Source organism: Taeniopygia guttata, chromosome Z (genome assembly GCF_048771995.1).
Source record: "Taeniopygia guttata chromosome Z, bTaeGut7.mat, whole genome shotgun sequence".
Classification (NCBI taxonomy): domain Eukaryota; kingdom Metazoa; phylum Chordata; class Aves; order Passeriformes; family Estrildidae; genus Taeniopygia; species Taeniopygia guttata.
Window position 1 is genome coordinate 81,566,053 of NC_133063.1, and position 15,795 is coordinate 81,581,847.

At 43.4% G+C, this 15,795-nt stretch overlaps 1 protein-coding gene across 4 annotated transcripts in view; it reads right to left on the reverse strand.

Annotated features, from left to right (window-relative positions):
* The window catches only part of MSH3 (mutS homolog 3), a 92,714-nt gene that overhangs the window by 73,641 nt on the left and 3,278 nt on the right, over positions 1-15,795 (reverse strand). For 2 of the 4 annotated variants that reach the window (XM_072921719.1, XM_072921721.1), the window contains exons 3-8: positions 15,508-15,713; positions 13,133-13,345; positions 11,676-11,792; positions 10,802-10,921; positions 10,140-10,283; positions 9,020-9,186 (exon numbers count right to left, since the gene is read on the reverse strand). In XM_072921719.1, coding sequence (XP_072777820.1) covers positions 9,020-9,186; positions 10,140-10,283; positions 10,802-10,921; positions 11,676-11,792; positions 13,133-13,345; positions 15,508-15,713 — 967 coding nt within the window. Of the gene's footprint in view, positions 1-9,019; positions 9,187-10,139; positions 10,284-10,801; positions 10,922-11,675; positions 11,793-13,132; positions 13,346-15,507; positions 15,717-15,795 lie in introns of all 4 variants that reach the window. The other 2 variants (XM_072921718.1, XM_072921720.1) reach the window with 1 other exon arrangement.

Here is a 15,795-nt window from a genome sequence, read left to right on the forward strand (position 1 = left end):
AAAAAGATTACGTCAAAAGAAAGAGGTTTCTTGGTGGTTTTGGGTCTCCATGTACTGCTGCAGCTCTCTATGCCACACAAACTTTTGCCAGATAAAAAGGGGCTGTGGGAACACAACTCCATAACCCTCCTTAAGTCAATTTTTGACAGCACTCCAAAGCTGCTGGTGAAATTCCATGCTGGGCATCCTTTCCTCAGTACATTAAAAACCAAACGTGTTACTCTGCAATTAATAACATCTGATAGTGTGCTAATTATATACCACAGGATGATTAATTGATAGAGTGTGTGGCTTCCCCTCTGCCATGGCTCAAAAACCACATCATGGCTTTGAGTACTAAACAGCAGATTCCAAAACAAGCATTCCAAAATGTAATTTAATTGAAGTTAATTACAAGTGCATTCGATGATGGTATTTATGAAAGCATTTCTTTGCTTAGGCAGCCCAAGGGCACTGGCATTCGGATTCTGGTGCCAGGGCAGCTCTGTGCTCTGACTCTGGATGTGTCCGAAAGTTGGGGTACGTGTGATTTCTCACACCCGACTGCTTTGTCACACAGGGCTATTTCCACCTAGATTAACTCAAAGCACCAATCCCGGTGTTACCTTCCAGAGACAAACCAAGCCATGTTTTTTTCTCAAAGCCATGAGCAATAACAAGTGCACTGTACTGGCAATATACACAGGCTGCATTATGGTAAGGCTTAACTTCTCCACGTCAAGATCCAAATTAATGTGCTATCTTTTCAGACAATTAAAACAGCTTCAGAAATCAATTAATACTCTAAGTAAGGATTTCTGACAGCTACAGAACTGTTTCCCTTTAATTAAAGGCTTTTTCCCCCCTCTTCCTAGCTCCTTTTCTCTCAAATGAATACGTTTTTCTTTTTTATTTTTTTTTAGGGGGGTGTTTTTTTCCCCTTGGTTTGAGTTTTGAGGTCTTTTGTGGGTGATTCTTTTGTTGTTGTAGTTTGTTTTTCGGTGGTTTGGGGGTTTGTTTGGGGTTTTTTGGGGGGTTTTTGTTTTTTTTTTTGCTTAGCAACAAAAGAAACCCAGCACTGCCCTGGGAAGGGTTTGATGGACAGACTGTTCAGGAATCAGGAATCAGTTGGCTGTGCACATCCAGAGGGCAGTGGTCAAAGGCTGAGTCCCCGTGGACATCAGCAATCTACGCCCGGGTCAGGGCTGGATCTGGGCTGGGCTGAGCACAGGGAGCAGCCCTGGAGGAGCCCTGGGGTGCTGTGGGGCAGGGCAGGGACCCCAAACCCTGAGCTGGGCTGAGCTGAACCCAAAACCTGAGCTGAGCCCAGAGCCCAAAGCCCAAACCCTGAGTTGGGCTGAGCCCAGAGCCCAAACCCTGAGCTGGGCTGAGCTCAGAGCCCAAACCCTGAGCTGGGCTGAGCCCAAACCCTGAGCTGGGCTGAGCCCAGAGCCCAAACCCTGAGCTGAGCCCAGAGCCCAAACCCTGTGCTGGGCCGATCCCAGAGCCCAAACCCTGAGCTGGGCCCAGCCCAAAGCCCAAACCCTGAGCTGAGCCCAGAGCCCAAACCCAAACCCTGAGCTGAGCCCAAAGCCCAAACCCTGAGCTGGGCCCAGCCCAAACCCTGAGCTGAGCCCAGATCCCAAACCCAAACCCTGAGCTGAGCCCAGATCCCAAACCCAAACCCTGAGCTGAGCCCAGATCCCAAACCCAAACCCTGAGCTGAGCCCAGATCCCAAACCCAAACCCTGAGCTGAGCCCAGATCCCAAACCCAAACCCTGAGCTGAGCTGAGCCCAGAGCCCAAACCCAAACCCTGAGCTGAGCCCAGCCCAGAGCCCAAACCCAAACCCTGTTTGGGCCCAGCCCAGAGCCCAAACCCAAACCCTGAGCTGGGCTGAGCCCAGAGCCCAAACCCAAACCCTGAGCTGAGCCCAGCCCAGAGCCCAAACCCAAACCCTGAGCTGGGCTGAGCCCAGAGCCCAAACCCAAACCCTGTTTGGGCCCAGCCCAGCGGGGGCAGCCGCCAGGGCCATTCTGCCCCTCTGCCCCTCAGCTCAGAGCCACCTGCAGAGCTGCCCCAGCCCTGGGCCGGCCCGGCAGGAGCTGGAGCTGCTGGAGGAGCCCAGAGGAGGCTCCAGGACGGGCAGGGGATGCAGCAGCTCTGCTGCAGGAAAGGCTGGCACAGCCGGCATCGCTCACCGGGCAGGAGAAGCTTTGGGCTGAGCTCAGGGCGGCCCCATAAGGAAGATGAGGACAGAATTTTCAGTAGGTCTGTTGAGACATGGAAAGGGGCGATGCTTTTAAACTCAAAACCAGCAGATTCAGACTGAACATAAGGAGTATTTTACCATGAGGGTGGTGAGGCCCTGGCACAGGTTGCCCACGAGGAGGTGGGTGCCCATCTCTGGAGACATTCAAGGTGTGGCTGGACAGGGCTCTGACCCATCTGCAGCTGGAGGGTGGTCTGGATGACCTATAAAAGCCCCTTCCAACCAAAGGCTTCTATGATTATATGAACACCACCTTGCTCTTCACAGTGCTCTTCTGTTTAGTAACAGGTTCTGCAAGACCTGTTCAGTAAAAAGGAAGAGGTATGGCCACAAAACAATAGAAGGCATGCAGTCAGATGGCAGGTGGCTGTCCAGGAAAGTTATCCCTCCTTTCCATACCCCTGCACTGCCCAGGGCATGTGACAGGTGAGGCAGGTTGGAGAGGTGCCACTTGTACCCTCCCCAAGGTTGTACCTGCTGCTTCTCTCTCCACCTGAAGGTCCCCTCAGCCTCAGCTCTGCAGAGGGGGCTGCAGGAGCAGAACAGTGCCAGGCTGCCAGGAATGCCTGGAATCTGGCTGGAAATGGGGACAAGGACACCCAAGACACATAAACAGAAGGGCAGAGACAGGAGAAGGTGGCAAAGACTGCAGGAAGCAGGAGCACAGCTGCAAAACAACAGGCAGGAGGGATGGAGGGGCAAACAGCTATCTTCCACCTGACAGAAGCCAGCCTGACAGGCACAACAAAAAGCACAAATACACTCAAATGTATTAGCTGGAAAATGTTCTTAAGTACATCTACCTCCCTCTGCACGAAGTCTTTCACATAAGATGAAAGCAAGTGTCTTACACAAAATCTTTTTACTTTAAAAAATACTGTGCTGCTAAGTAATATAGACTTAATTACAATAGCAGTGATTTCAAATTCTCTATTAAGAACCCAAAAAACATTCAGGTGAATTTTGAACATCTAACAGTCATTTGTACTGTTCTAAATTCCCAGAGGAAGAGTCCATGCCTAAAGCACACTCCTCAGGAGTCTAATTTACCAAAAGCCTCTTACCTCTGCCATACACAGGAAAGAACATCTGTTAAAAGAGACAAATATTCTCAGTTAAACACAAAATTTAACTGCTAAAGATAGCCCAAAAGACAAATCTTGTTCCTTTCTGCAGTTCATCAGATTGATGGCACTTAACCCACTTCAGTTCCATTCTCTTCAAAATTAAGAAAACAATTACATTCTGGATTTATGAAAAATAAATAAATTTGTGGCCTTTCTCTCTTCCCCAGCTCAGGAGGGGCTGGGAACCAGGACAACAAGCGCTTTACTCTCCTCACTCCACATCACTGCTACCTGCATGTCAAACATGCAGACAGCCTCAGTCTTCCTCTCTCCCACACTGTCTCACTGACATCACTGCCTGGATTTAAACTGCTGGATCTTTAATTCCTGGCAAATTCCAACTCCTAACAATGAGGGCAGGAAATGGGGGAAGAAGTAGTGTTTGAGAAGTTAACACATCCACGGTATCCTCAATGCCACTGCTTCACAGGGAAGGCCTGATGTCCCAAGTCAGCTTCAAAGCTGAATAAATTATGAAAAGCAGTCCTTATTGAAACAAAATGCTAGGACTTTAACAAATATTCCCAACATTCATAGACTGATAAGAAAGATTTAAACTTGCACACCAGTTTTAAGAGCTTAAGATTCATTCTCCATTTGCATATGTGAAAAACTACAGCATATGAATATATACTGAAAGAAAAAACAAGAAACTTCACAACCAGAGAGGACAAAAAAAAGTATCACAACTTGTTACCTCCTACAATTTCTGATCTGTCCTGTAATAATAAATCAAACAGTTGTCAAAAGATAGTAATAAACATGCTTTAAAGTTTTATTTTTCCTACTTCTGTTTATAAATTAAAGTGGTTTTTCCCTATGTAAAAGTTAACTTCTAGATACCAAGAAACTGGACAAGCATCAAGGCTCAAGACTTAATTGTTCTTCATTTAATAATTTCTACCTCAAATGGAGGGGAACAGAAAAAAAGTCCACACCCATGAATATTACTAATCTGTGCAATAATGCCACAAATGCAGCTGCTGAACACAGCACGTTTTCCATGTTTTGCAGTCATGTGAGAAATAATGCACCTTTGAGCCAGGTGTGAGTCTGGGGAAGCTCATCAGAGCTTGGCCTGGGGGGAAATGTACAAAACCACAAGGGCTGGGCAGGGCAAGGCCTGCAAAGGCCACTTGTTGCTGTAAAAAGCAGTGCTAATATTTTTTATCTAATTTATCATCCAGGGTAAGGAAGTGCACTGCATTCTGATTTGGACACCGGGCTTTGAAACTGCTTCTTCACGTCCCTACAGCAACAATTCCACATACATGGGGGACAGTAATTCCTCCTAGAGGACACCCCAAACTGTGAGGGGCAGCCAGGCAGGTGCAGCAAATCAATACACTTCACTCTTCAACAATTTGTCAAACAAGAGGTTGTGGATATTCGCAGTTCAGTCAGAGAGAAAAAGAGGAAGATTTCTGCCAGGCTAAGGCTGGGAAAAGTCCCAGAGGAATGTAACAATCTATTATCTGTTTTCCATCCATATTGTTTATGGATATGTTCTACCACACTGACCTAAGTCCAGTGCACCAGTCAGGTGAAATGTTTTTGCTTTAAGACCAATGGAATTAATGCTCATGATGCTCTCTATAAAAGAGAGAGGTGCTTTTGATAAAGGCTCCTTTTGCCTTCTGAAATCGTGTGAGCCATTTCGCCCGTCCCTGGCTCAACAGTGCCAAGAGGTAAGCCCCACACTCCCTCACCTGCAATGCCACAGAAGGTAACGAATGCCACTACTGAGAACAGCAGCACGTCCTGACTGAGACAGGATAAAACTGCCAAAAAACACCATCCAGCAACTCTTACAGGCCACTGCACGAGGTGACAATTCTGTGGTGGAATTTGAATGTTTTCCCCTGTCCATTCAAACGGAGAGAGCTCTGTCATGGCCACAAGCAGATGGCTGCACAGACCAGGGGCTGGACTCTCAGCAGTGCAAAACACCTCTTTGGTCAGTAAATACCTGTGCACTGATGCATTTGGGCTTTGTAGTTACAGAAAACAGCTCACAGGCTGGTTTTGCACTTTGGCTGCTTTTTTCTTCCCTGCTGCAAATTTAACTGCTTGCAGCTTCCACTGACACAAAACATTCTCAATATGGTTGTCACAGTTTGCCTTTCACTTAAAAATCCATGGGGACATTATAAGCTATACAAACCATGAAACTACTGGTTTTTTATGATCACCAGCCCTTTAGACACTCTCCACTCCTCTCTGTTCCACCACTTAATGTGCAATGCTGTTTACTCTCACTGTAACCCTTCCTGTCCTTGCTCACCCGCAAACCTCAGGAGCTTTGTAAGTAAATGCACATGCCCTTCACAAAAAAAAAAAAAAAAAAAACCAATCCTCAACTTTAACCACATGAATGCAACCTCTGATCTGAGCAACCAGCAGTCACATATAAAGACCACAAAATTAAAAGCATTTTGTGCACAGTTACAAGTCAGAGTTCATTCCAGCTGAGTTTCTACCTGACTGATGACACAAATCCGTAACTCTGTCCATGACAGCAATTAGCACTGAACAGCACCATTGACCAAATGTAATAAATCCACTACAGCTCACTGTAAGAGACCATGACAGAAACTGGAGAGGAACAAACCTGCAGAGACCTCACCCAACACAGTTTAAGGCAGAGGCCACTGCTAAACCAGAGGGCTATTAGCACTGCACTTAGCAGAAAGAGCTTGAAATTATATTTGCAGAGGTCCTGAAACAGAAATTAAAAAGGCTTGCGTTGAAAATAATGATGGAGGTTCACTTGCTTGAGGAATTCCATCATGCCTGGAGAGAGAGGATGAGCTTTAGTTCTCAATGAGTCTGAAAGAGAAGGGAATTCCAGGGAACCAGCTCCAAGCCAAAGACTACTGCAGCTCTCAGGAGAGAGCAGAAACCTGAACCCCATATTCAGAACCTCAGGGTTACCACAGACAAAACGCTGCAGACCACCTGCAGCCTAAACCAAACAGAGCAGACCTGGTGAAACGCTGCAGGTTTAAAGTTACTTGTGACCAGTGTGTTTTCACAGGGTGTCCAAGAATGCTACAGAATGAAACACTGCAAAAAAAGGGGCAAATGGAAAAAAGAGTACCATGGAGTACTCTGAAGATGCACTGAATTTTTCAAGGAAACAAGGAAGGAGCAAAAATATCCCAAAGGAGTCTCAAAGAAAAGGTCAGGAGACCAATACAGGCCAGGTTTTAAAGCAGCCAACATGATAAGGAGGGTGGGTGCCAACCCTTGACTAGAAAGAACTTGGAGTACAAAACACTCTGCTCTTGGGGAAAAAAATAAAAGTATTTTCTGAAGGCAAGACTGTTTCTTTGCTTTCTAGAAAGAAAGAAATTAAAGCCACTACAAGATTTTGCTCCAGGTGGGTCAGCACTTGCAAACAGATGTTACTAACAGCTGGGGAACAGCACAGTACCCACCAGAACAGTTTGTCCTGAACCACTTTTTGTAACCTAATTTTAATATAAGCCTTGCTTTTGAAGGAAGGCTCTTCACTGGCCCCCAGCTCAGTGTGCTTCAATAGTATTTTCTAGCCACTAAATCCACCCCAGAACAGTAAAGAATAAAAGAAAACCCTCACAGAAAATGAAGGGAAGCACAGAGACTTTCAACTCTTGGCAGTGTAAAGGGGCACTGAACTAACTTAGGGCTTCTCTCACAAAGCTGAAGCCCTTTCCCTTAGCTCAACATTTTATTTCATTCTTTTGGTAACCATAAGCACTGCCTTTGTGCTGGCCACATCACCTTGCACATCACTAGTGCCAAGCTCTAGTACACAACATCCAACATCAAATCACCCCTGATGCAACTCTTTCACTACACAGGAGTAAAAATACTTCTCTTCCTCTTTCCCTTTCTCCTCCTCTTCTCTTTTCTTCCTCTTTCCCTTCTCTTTATCTTCTCTTCCCCTTCTCTCTTTCTCTTCTCCCTTTTCTTTCCCTTCTCTCCTCTCTTCTGCCTTTTCTTTCCCTTCTCTCCTCTCTTCTCTTTCTCTTCTCCCTTTTCTTTCCCTTCTCTCCTCTCTTCTCTTTCTCTTCTCCCTTTTCTTTCCCTTCTCTCCTCTCTTCTCTTTCTCTTCTCCCTTTTCTTTCCCTTTTCTCCTCCCTCTTCTCCCAACCCCTCCAAGCTCTAGTCTCCTGTCAAGTGCTACTTCTCTCTCCCATCTCTACCCTGTTTTCATCATCCCAGTGTTTTTCAGCTGCATCCCTAACACACAAAGAGATGAAGACCCTTCTTGAACCACAACATCTGGTTCCCAGTGTTTGATTTAGAAAGGTCTTTAAAATATTACAGAAATTAAACTTTTAACAGCTCAGGGAAGATTGTCAACCACAGGTTTTAGAAGAGAGCTGCTAAAAGATGAAATAACCAGATACTGGGACAATAACCAAACCTGAATACTACAAACATCTCGGTATGCATTAAAATGAAATTACTGCTGTACAAAAGAAACGGTACAAAAACAAACCTAATTAAAAGCACAAGAAAGCAGCATATTGAAATCACTTAAATTACTATGAAATACTTCAGGGCCCTCTAGTGGTTTAATCTCTGGTACGAGAAAAAATCCACAAAGAATTGTTTTTAAAATAAGGCTACTAAGGTGTAGGGCAATAATGTGTTCTATTTTTGTCACCTTCATGCAATTAAGGACATTTGGGCTAGAAAACTGCCCAGTAAATTACCAGAAAGGAGAAAAAACTACAAACTAATCCCTGTTCACAAAATCAGCTAATGGGTAGCATTTTTTGTCTTCATAAAAACGAGAAGTCACTCATTAACATTCTCAATTGTGCCACAACCAAAAAAACACGAAGAAAAAAAAATCACAACCACTCTCCCATATTCGGACCAGAATGACTATTTCATTCAAAACTGAAATGTCAAGCTCCAAACCAGCTCTCTGCAGCCCAAAACTGCATGGCCAAAAACAAAAAAGCGAAAAACTGCAATTTCCTCAAAAAATTTGCATCTGCAAGGTTTCATCCACTCTGTTCAGAAGACTGCTTCATCTTTCATCTATCACCCTAAAAATTACATCCTACTCTGGCTTTACTACACAGAAAAAGTAACAAATATACAGAAAACAGGTAACAAATTTCCTCTTGAAACATGCCAAGAGAATTCAAAGCAAAGAGATGATCAGTCACAATACTCCCAGATCTATACCCAAGTCCTACACGGTGTAATAGGACAAACAGGATCAAATACCATTTGCAAAAGTTTTCTACACCTACCTACAGTAATAGGAAAGGAAGTCTCATGTCTTTTAGAGACCTCAAAACTATGACAAACAGGGCGAAAAAAGCCACACAACACCTCTTTTAGATCTGAAGGTAAATGGAAATTATTCCAGCAGATCCTGTGATCAGGAGTGCGGTGGCAGGACCATGACAATGACAATGTTTAAGCACAGAAATCATTCACAGGCCAGAGTCAGAAGCCATGAACTTCAGTCTAAACACAACTTAGGAGCAAGTGCCCAGAATTCCGAGGGATTTGGGAAGTTGTGAACCCAGCAGGAAACTGCAGCCACTCTGGAAAGGGCCATGACAGAACTACACATCCACACCTGCTCCTGGATCTCAGCTCCAAACACCAAACCCCCCACAGAACTCACCTCATGGAGGTTATACTGTGGATGAGCTTTTCAGATTGGTCTGACAGCCTTGATGGAAGAATTATTTCAACTGGCTGCAGGCGCAGAACCCGACTCTCCAGCTCCGAGCGGGAAGCACAGTCCCGAAAACTGTCAAAAATTACTTCTCCTGTAGTTGGCTGGATCGCCTGCCAAACAAAAATATATACACATATATCCAGCAAACATTCACATTTTCAGGGACTGCTTCAGCGGCTCAAACTGTCAACCAGAAAGAAAATCTACGGTGTAAAATTATACCACACCCCTACACACAGTGAAAGCAGCAGGTCAAAAAACCTGAAAGTGCTTTTTTGTTTAAACCCATGATACAAAAATAACTTCAAAATACTTGGTAAGTGGCAACAATACCTCACAAATGTAAATACACTTTTGTTCCTACCAGCCCATTTTTGCTCAGTTTTTAATACCAGACAAATCTATTAACTGAAGTCTATGAAATGCACATGTAATTCAAACTGGAATTTGAACACTTGCTTCTGTTGTTCTCTCCCAGCAGCAGTATGACATTCAAACAGAGACACAATCAAGATACTTTTTAATTAATTCATTACCAGCTGACTGGACTTCAGTTATCACTGTGTTTTGCTGGTTAAACAACACTGGGTTTAATCTTCACCAGTACAAATCTGAAGTGTAAGCATAAAAAAATCCTCTAAAGAATGCTATTTTGTAGAGGAAAAAAGTGCTTGCAAGCTTTAAAATACTGACCCTAAAAATGTTTAAACATTGAAATTTATAAAGCATCTGAATTAATGATTTCCCTAGTGTACTTGGTTAAAACACTAGTATGTTGTCAAGTGAAACAGGAACAAAATCGTTTGATAAATGTTCAACTATCCACTCCATACCTTTTCTGAAGTTTTCAAATATAAAGCCATCACAGTTCACACACAGATATCTTACCTAAAGTGCCTCTTTTTTGAAAAAAAAAAAAAATCATTCCTACTCCCCCGCAAAATAAAATCTGAAAGACAGACAGCCACGAATTTAACAAGGTAGCCAACCACCTCCCCAGAAAAAAAATGAAATGGACAACAAAACAACCCAACAAATACTGACCCCTGAAAAACTAACTTACCACAATGCCTGTAACAACGTCACCTTTCTTCCTGTCCTTCAGGTTGTCTCCGTTCTCACAGATGCAGAGGAGGTAGTTATCAGGGACATCTGCTGTTACCTCTTCAACATCTACAGCATCGTCCAGCTTCAGCAAAGGGTTCACATGTAACAAATGTCAAAAAAAGTACTGCACAGATTTGGGTGGACTGTCCACAGGTCATTCCAGATCTAAGTTTTGTACTCTTGGATGTTAATCGAACAATTTTTTTAGCTCCTGGTATCTATTAAGTTTGTTTGAGAAATTAAATTTAACACATGAGGTAGATAAGACAGGATAGAGCAAAACAAAAAATGGAAGAAATTAAATTAATTGGTTAAAAGTTGTTTCTCTCTCATTTTAACACTTTCTAGACAAGACCTGCAGGACACTGCAGTTTTGGTACATCCACTCCATGACTTCAGAAAGCAACTACAGCAAACACAACAAACCTACAGCCCTGAGGGGGCTAAATTGTTTGTAAATACAGCAAGATGCTTTACCACAACATAAAATTAGAGGAACTTTATTTCCTGCTGCCACTCTTACGTCAGCCACTAGCTGCTCATGTTCCATCCTGGTGAAAACAGTAGAATCAAGGCCTCCCAAAGGTTACTCTGAAACCAAGTTTATTTGAAAAGGATATCTTCTCCAATAAGTGTAGACTTAGTGTAGAGGGCAGTCAGCTTACGGCTGAAGAGAGAGCTTTTATTTTCTCCAGCAGCTTTCAGTGCTGCAGTCTCCATTTGTTTTATTACTCCGACCTACAGGAAGACAAACAAGAAACAAAGTCAGATCTCTGGTAATAAATTATTATTTTTATTATTCTGTATATCTGGTAATCTTTTAAGATGTGCAAACAACAAATGCATAATTCAAGCTGGAATACATCATCAACAGAAAGGGCTCTCACATTAGCCCTACTAATGAGATTATAAGGCAGTGCTTTTCCTGACCCTTTTCCTACTCCTGACTGCCCTCTCAACTTCTGTACCTGTGCTTCTCGTCCTATTTTGAAACAATTTAGCTGGACGTCACTGCTTATTAGAGAATGAGTGCTTGCATCCAATTTAGAATCAACAAGTCCTTTCTTAGAAATGGAAGCACAAAAAGAGGTTATCATCAGAAAGCCACAGAATTACAGGGATCCAGAACAGGGAGGAACAGAGGAAAAAACAATGGGCTGGGATAAGAAAAACAAGGATGTGAGGAATAATAAAACAGAGAGAGGACATGTACATTTCTCCTTATTAAATGCAAAAGCTTGATACTGAAACACTGAGAAAAATAATTGTTCTGGAACTGTTCCTGAAAAAATGAAGATTCTTCTCTGAATCTGCTAATGGCTCATGACTCCCCCAGCACAGAGAAATTGAAACAAAGGGAAGTTGGCCATTTCTACTGCAGGAACCAGGGATAATGAGCTGCCCACTTCTCAGCTGAAACTAGGTGCTGGTACAAGCAGTGCAAGTTCTCTCAGGGCTGGTCTGTACTCAATTAGCAGGAGTCAGGGGCAACCTTGTGTCCCTTGGCTACGAGGCGGCGCACGTGGACGAAGAGCCGGTGGCTGGGGATGCTGGCAGTCATGAAGTTGTGATCCAGGTGACAGTAGATGTTCAGCTCCTTAGCTGCAATCTGCAACAGGAGTCAGCACACGGGTCACAAAGTAATTTAAGGAGGTAAGGAGCTTATCTCTATGACAACAGTGATGCACAACTACAATTAAAAGCTCGGTGACAAAGGGAAAACATTCCAGGAGAAAGCCTGGAGGGGCCCCTCCACCTCCCTGTCCCAGCATTGCCATAAACAGGAGATTCACTATCACAGGCTGCAAGGTGTCAGGTTTTAAGGTTGCACCTTGATCTTTACCACTGTGAGGTAAACCACCCACACTGCACACACAGGGTCTGAAACACAGCTCAGCAAAAGGTCAAACGATTTTCACACCACTGCAAACCCAGCAGGGACGGAAGTATTTGGTTTGTGGTCATAAAGATGGGATTAACCCAGCCAATCAGCTAAAATACTGAAAAGTCAATATTGAACAACAGTGGGAACTAAACACTTAATAAAAAAGAGTAACAACACCTACTAAAATGTGACATTATCATGTGTGATGTGTATGGTCTTTCTGCCCCTTAGCAAAGAGGCAGGTGCTCACTGAGCAGAGAATGGGGTGCTAGGCAGGACCTGCAGGCAAACACTGACCCATCTATCTGAACAGCATATTTCTATTTCTGGCCTTTAAGTACACCAGCAAATGAGCAGACAAATTACACAGCACAAATATGATGATGAAAATGAATTCCCAGTAACCAAGCAACATTTCTCACTGGTCTCAAGTGTGAAAATAGCACGAAACAAAGGTTGGTAGCAACAACTTTGGGACAGATCATAAGGAAAAGCATTATGAAACATTTACGAACCATCACTTTAACATTATGTTTGCTATATAGTCCTTTCCAGTTCCTACAGGTCTGCCATGTGTAGGTGCCACATCCAGGCATGCATTCAGGATGCTCTCTGCGCCCAGGCTAAACCTGCTATATTCATTTATTCTAACACCACTTGCTCCTTTCAATCTAAAATATTCCTAATGTCATACATTACAGTTAGATATACATAATAGTAGAGTTCCGAGCCATGACATGCAATTCACCTCACAAAGTTTTTCAGCTTTAACTCTCACAAAAATTTATTCTAGGAACTCACCTGAAATTCTTGATATACTAGACAGCAAGCACTGATTAAAAAACAATAAATGCCATTTTGGCAAAAAAAAAAAAAAGTGCATAATGGATAGTCTTCAATTTCAGCACACAGAGATGTTTCATCCTGATTTCAAGTAACAAAACAAAACAAAATACCCCTTAAAACTTATGCCCCCAAAGAAGTCTCCCTTCCAGAAATGGCCACAGGCCTACGATGACACCAACATAATCCAAGTATCTTTCCATAATCTTGGAAAAAATTACCTCTGCATCTTGTCCAAAGAACCGGTATTTGTATCCACATTCCACACACAAAACAGCGTCTTTATACTTTTTCTTCATTTCTATGAACTGGAGCTCTAGTGGAGTGTAAATACTCTTGGTTCTTCTATTAAGATTTGTCTCTGATGAATTTTGAGAATTTTCATAAGACTTAAGAGACACAGAAAACTGACTAAGATTACATTGTAACTCCTCCTGTAAATAAAAGATGGAAAAGCGGATATTAGGAACCATCAAACAAATCAAATCACCCCCTCCTTGGTTTGCACTCACCACAGAGCTGAAGATTGCTCTTGCACTGAAGAGCCCCCAAGCTGCAGCACAACTATTGCAGCAGGATATACAGAACACAGTGTATTTGGAATGAAAAAGAATTAAAAAGTCATGAAAGACAAAACTAGTCAGTCCTCAAGACACCTGAGGGGAAATCAGAACCCTACTGTATCATAAGCTCTCAAAGCCCAGACCAAGACAATGCAGGCTGCAAAGACTGGGCAGTCTAAACAGGCCACACATTGAAATAAGGATGAATTACTGCTCCAGTTTACAGGTGAGAAACGCCAGCACTAAGAGATTAATGGTGTTCCAAAAATCCACAGTAAATCGAGAAATAAAGCAATTTGAGTCTCAGTTCCCTGTCTCAGACACCAAAACTGTACTTCTTCTCCAGTCTGCACTTCCTCCATAAGTTCAGCAAACTCTCAGAACACAATCTACATCACAGTTTCTAAAACCTTGAATGTGAAATGCTTTGAGCTCGCTCTGTCTGCAGTTCATCATTTGCAATGACATTGTGTAGCCTATTCTTGCCAAACAGCTTCAGCTCTACCACACTGTGCTGTTCTGTATTGTCAGCAGTGTGATGGGTTCAGAAGTACAGAGAAAAATGCTGAAAAGTGTTCCACTTACAGCAAAATTCCTCCTCACTCATATCACAAGATCAAGTACAGATAATATTGGTTAAACAAAACATAAACACAACACCCTCCAGAGTTTTTTAAAGCATGTGGCTATTCAAAACACAATTAATCAGGTTGTGCTATAAACTCTGCAAACAAATCCAATAAACTTCCATTTCTACCAAGGGTCCTGTTCAGATTACGGAAACAAAGTGAACAGACTGCTTAGAGCAATGGCAATTCAGAAAAAAAAAAAAAAAAAAGCAGAGAGATAGCTTAAATAATATACTTTGGGTCATGGGAATGTACAAAGTGTGCAGTCAGAGAACAACCAGGGAAAAACAGCACTTAGCTGTAACTGCAAAATCCCCACAACTGCACGCCACTAAGCAAGAGAACCAAGCCCAGCTCAAATAAAGCTGCCCTGCACCCAGAACTTGGGTGGCCTCAGGAGCTCAGATGTCTCTGCTGCAAAGTCCTCAGCTCACAGACTCAGCACTCTTCAGTCCAAGGTCTGTGCCAGCCAAACAGGGTGACCTCGTCTCGTTTTAAAGGAAACTGTCATGACAAAGCATGTGAAATAAGGGCATGAAACCAGGCAAAATGAGTAAAACAAACTCAAAAGCTGACCTCATGAGATGGCCTAAGTTACCAGCTGGAGGAAGATTGCTAAGTAAAAAGCAAGACACAAACAGCTAAACAGAGCCCTTCCAAGGAAGGCAGGTCAGTTTTCTGGGCTCTCCAACTGACCACAGCCTCGTAACCTCAACCCCTTACCACAACAGAATTATCTTGCCAGAGGCTGCTCACTTCAGCGTTTGTACCCCACATCCACACAAAGCAGACTTCCCCTTTAAAGGCCACAGCTTTTCATACAAGCTCCTTCCCTCAAAAAAACAGATGTAGAACTCCACTAAAGAGCAGCCAGCACAGCAAGCCATGAGATGCACTCTAGGACTTGAGCAGCTGGCCCCCAAACCCCCCAGTTAACTAGTGTTAACTACCCCCATAAGTAAAGGGGAAGCAAAATATTATTACTCCATTCAAGTCTCTTGACTTGCAGCACACATATCATCATGACAATTTTTTGTGTGAGCTACCCCTAGCTTCTGCAGATGAAAAAAGGGGTGATACCTTTACTAGTTAGATCTACCAGCAACTAGACTGAGCCACATCTCAGTGATAACCCTACACAACATTTTTGCAAAGAAAGCCTGTTGGAAGTTTGAGAGCCCACATCAAAACTGGCGGAACTGAAAGCAAGCTGAGCAAAGCGCCACTCTGAACATCTGTTACTAGGGCGTTGAAAGCATCTGTACACAAACCCAGGTCTGTGGGGTTCTGCTGCACCATTCCACGTCAGAGCACAGGAGCACAAAGGGAAGCTTGTGCCAAAACTTGCTGGCTTAGCTCATGACAAGCAATCCACACGCCCCACAAGGCCAAGGCCCCGCATACCTTCTGTGCAGCCTTTGGGCTGCTGTCCCAAGATGGAAGAGGATTTTTCAGTTCTGAGCTCCTCCCAGTAATACTGGGACATTTTTCTTTCTCCCGAGAGCCATCCTCCTGGAGGCTGGTACACTGCTGGTTTGAATCACTGCAGAACTCTCTCAGCCTGCCCAGAGTTTCCAAACTGATACGGGACTTCTCACACTTCTGAGAGTCTTCTTCGGTGAAAATTCACAACAAAAGCATATTAGCAACTTATTTTCTATAAGAGAACGTCTATTAGAAGAACATCAGTAA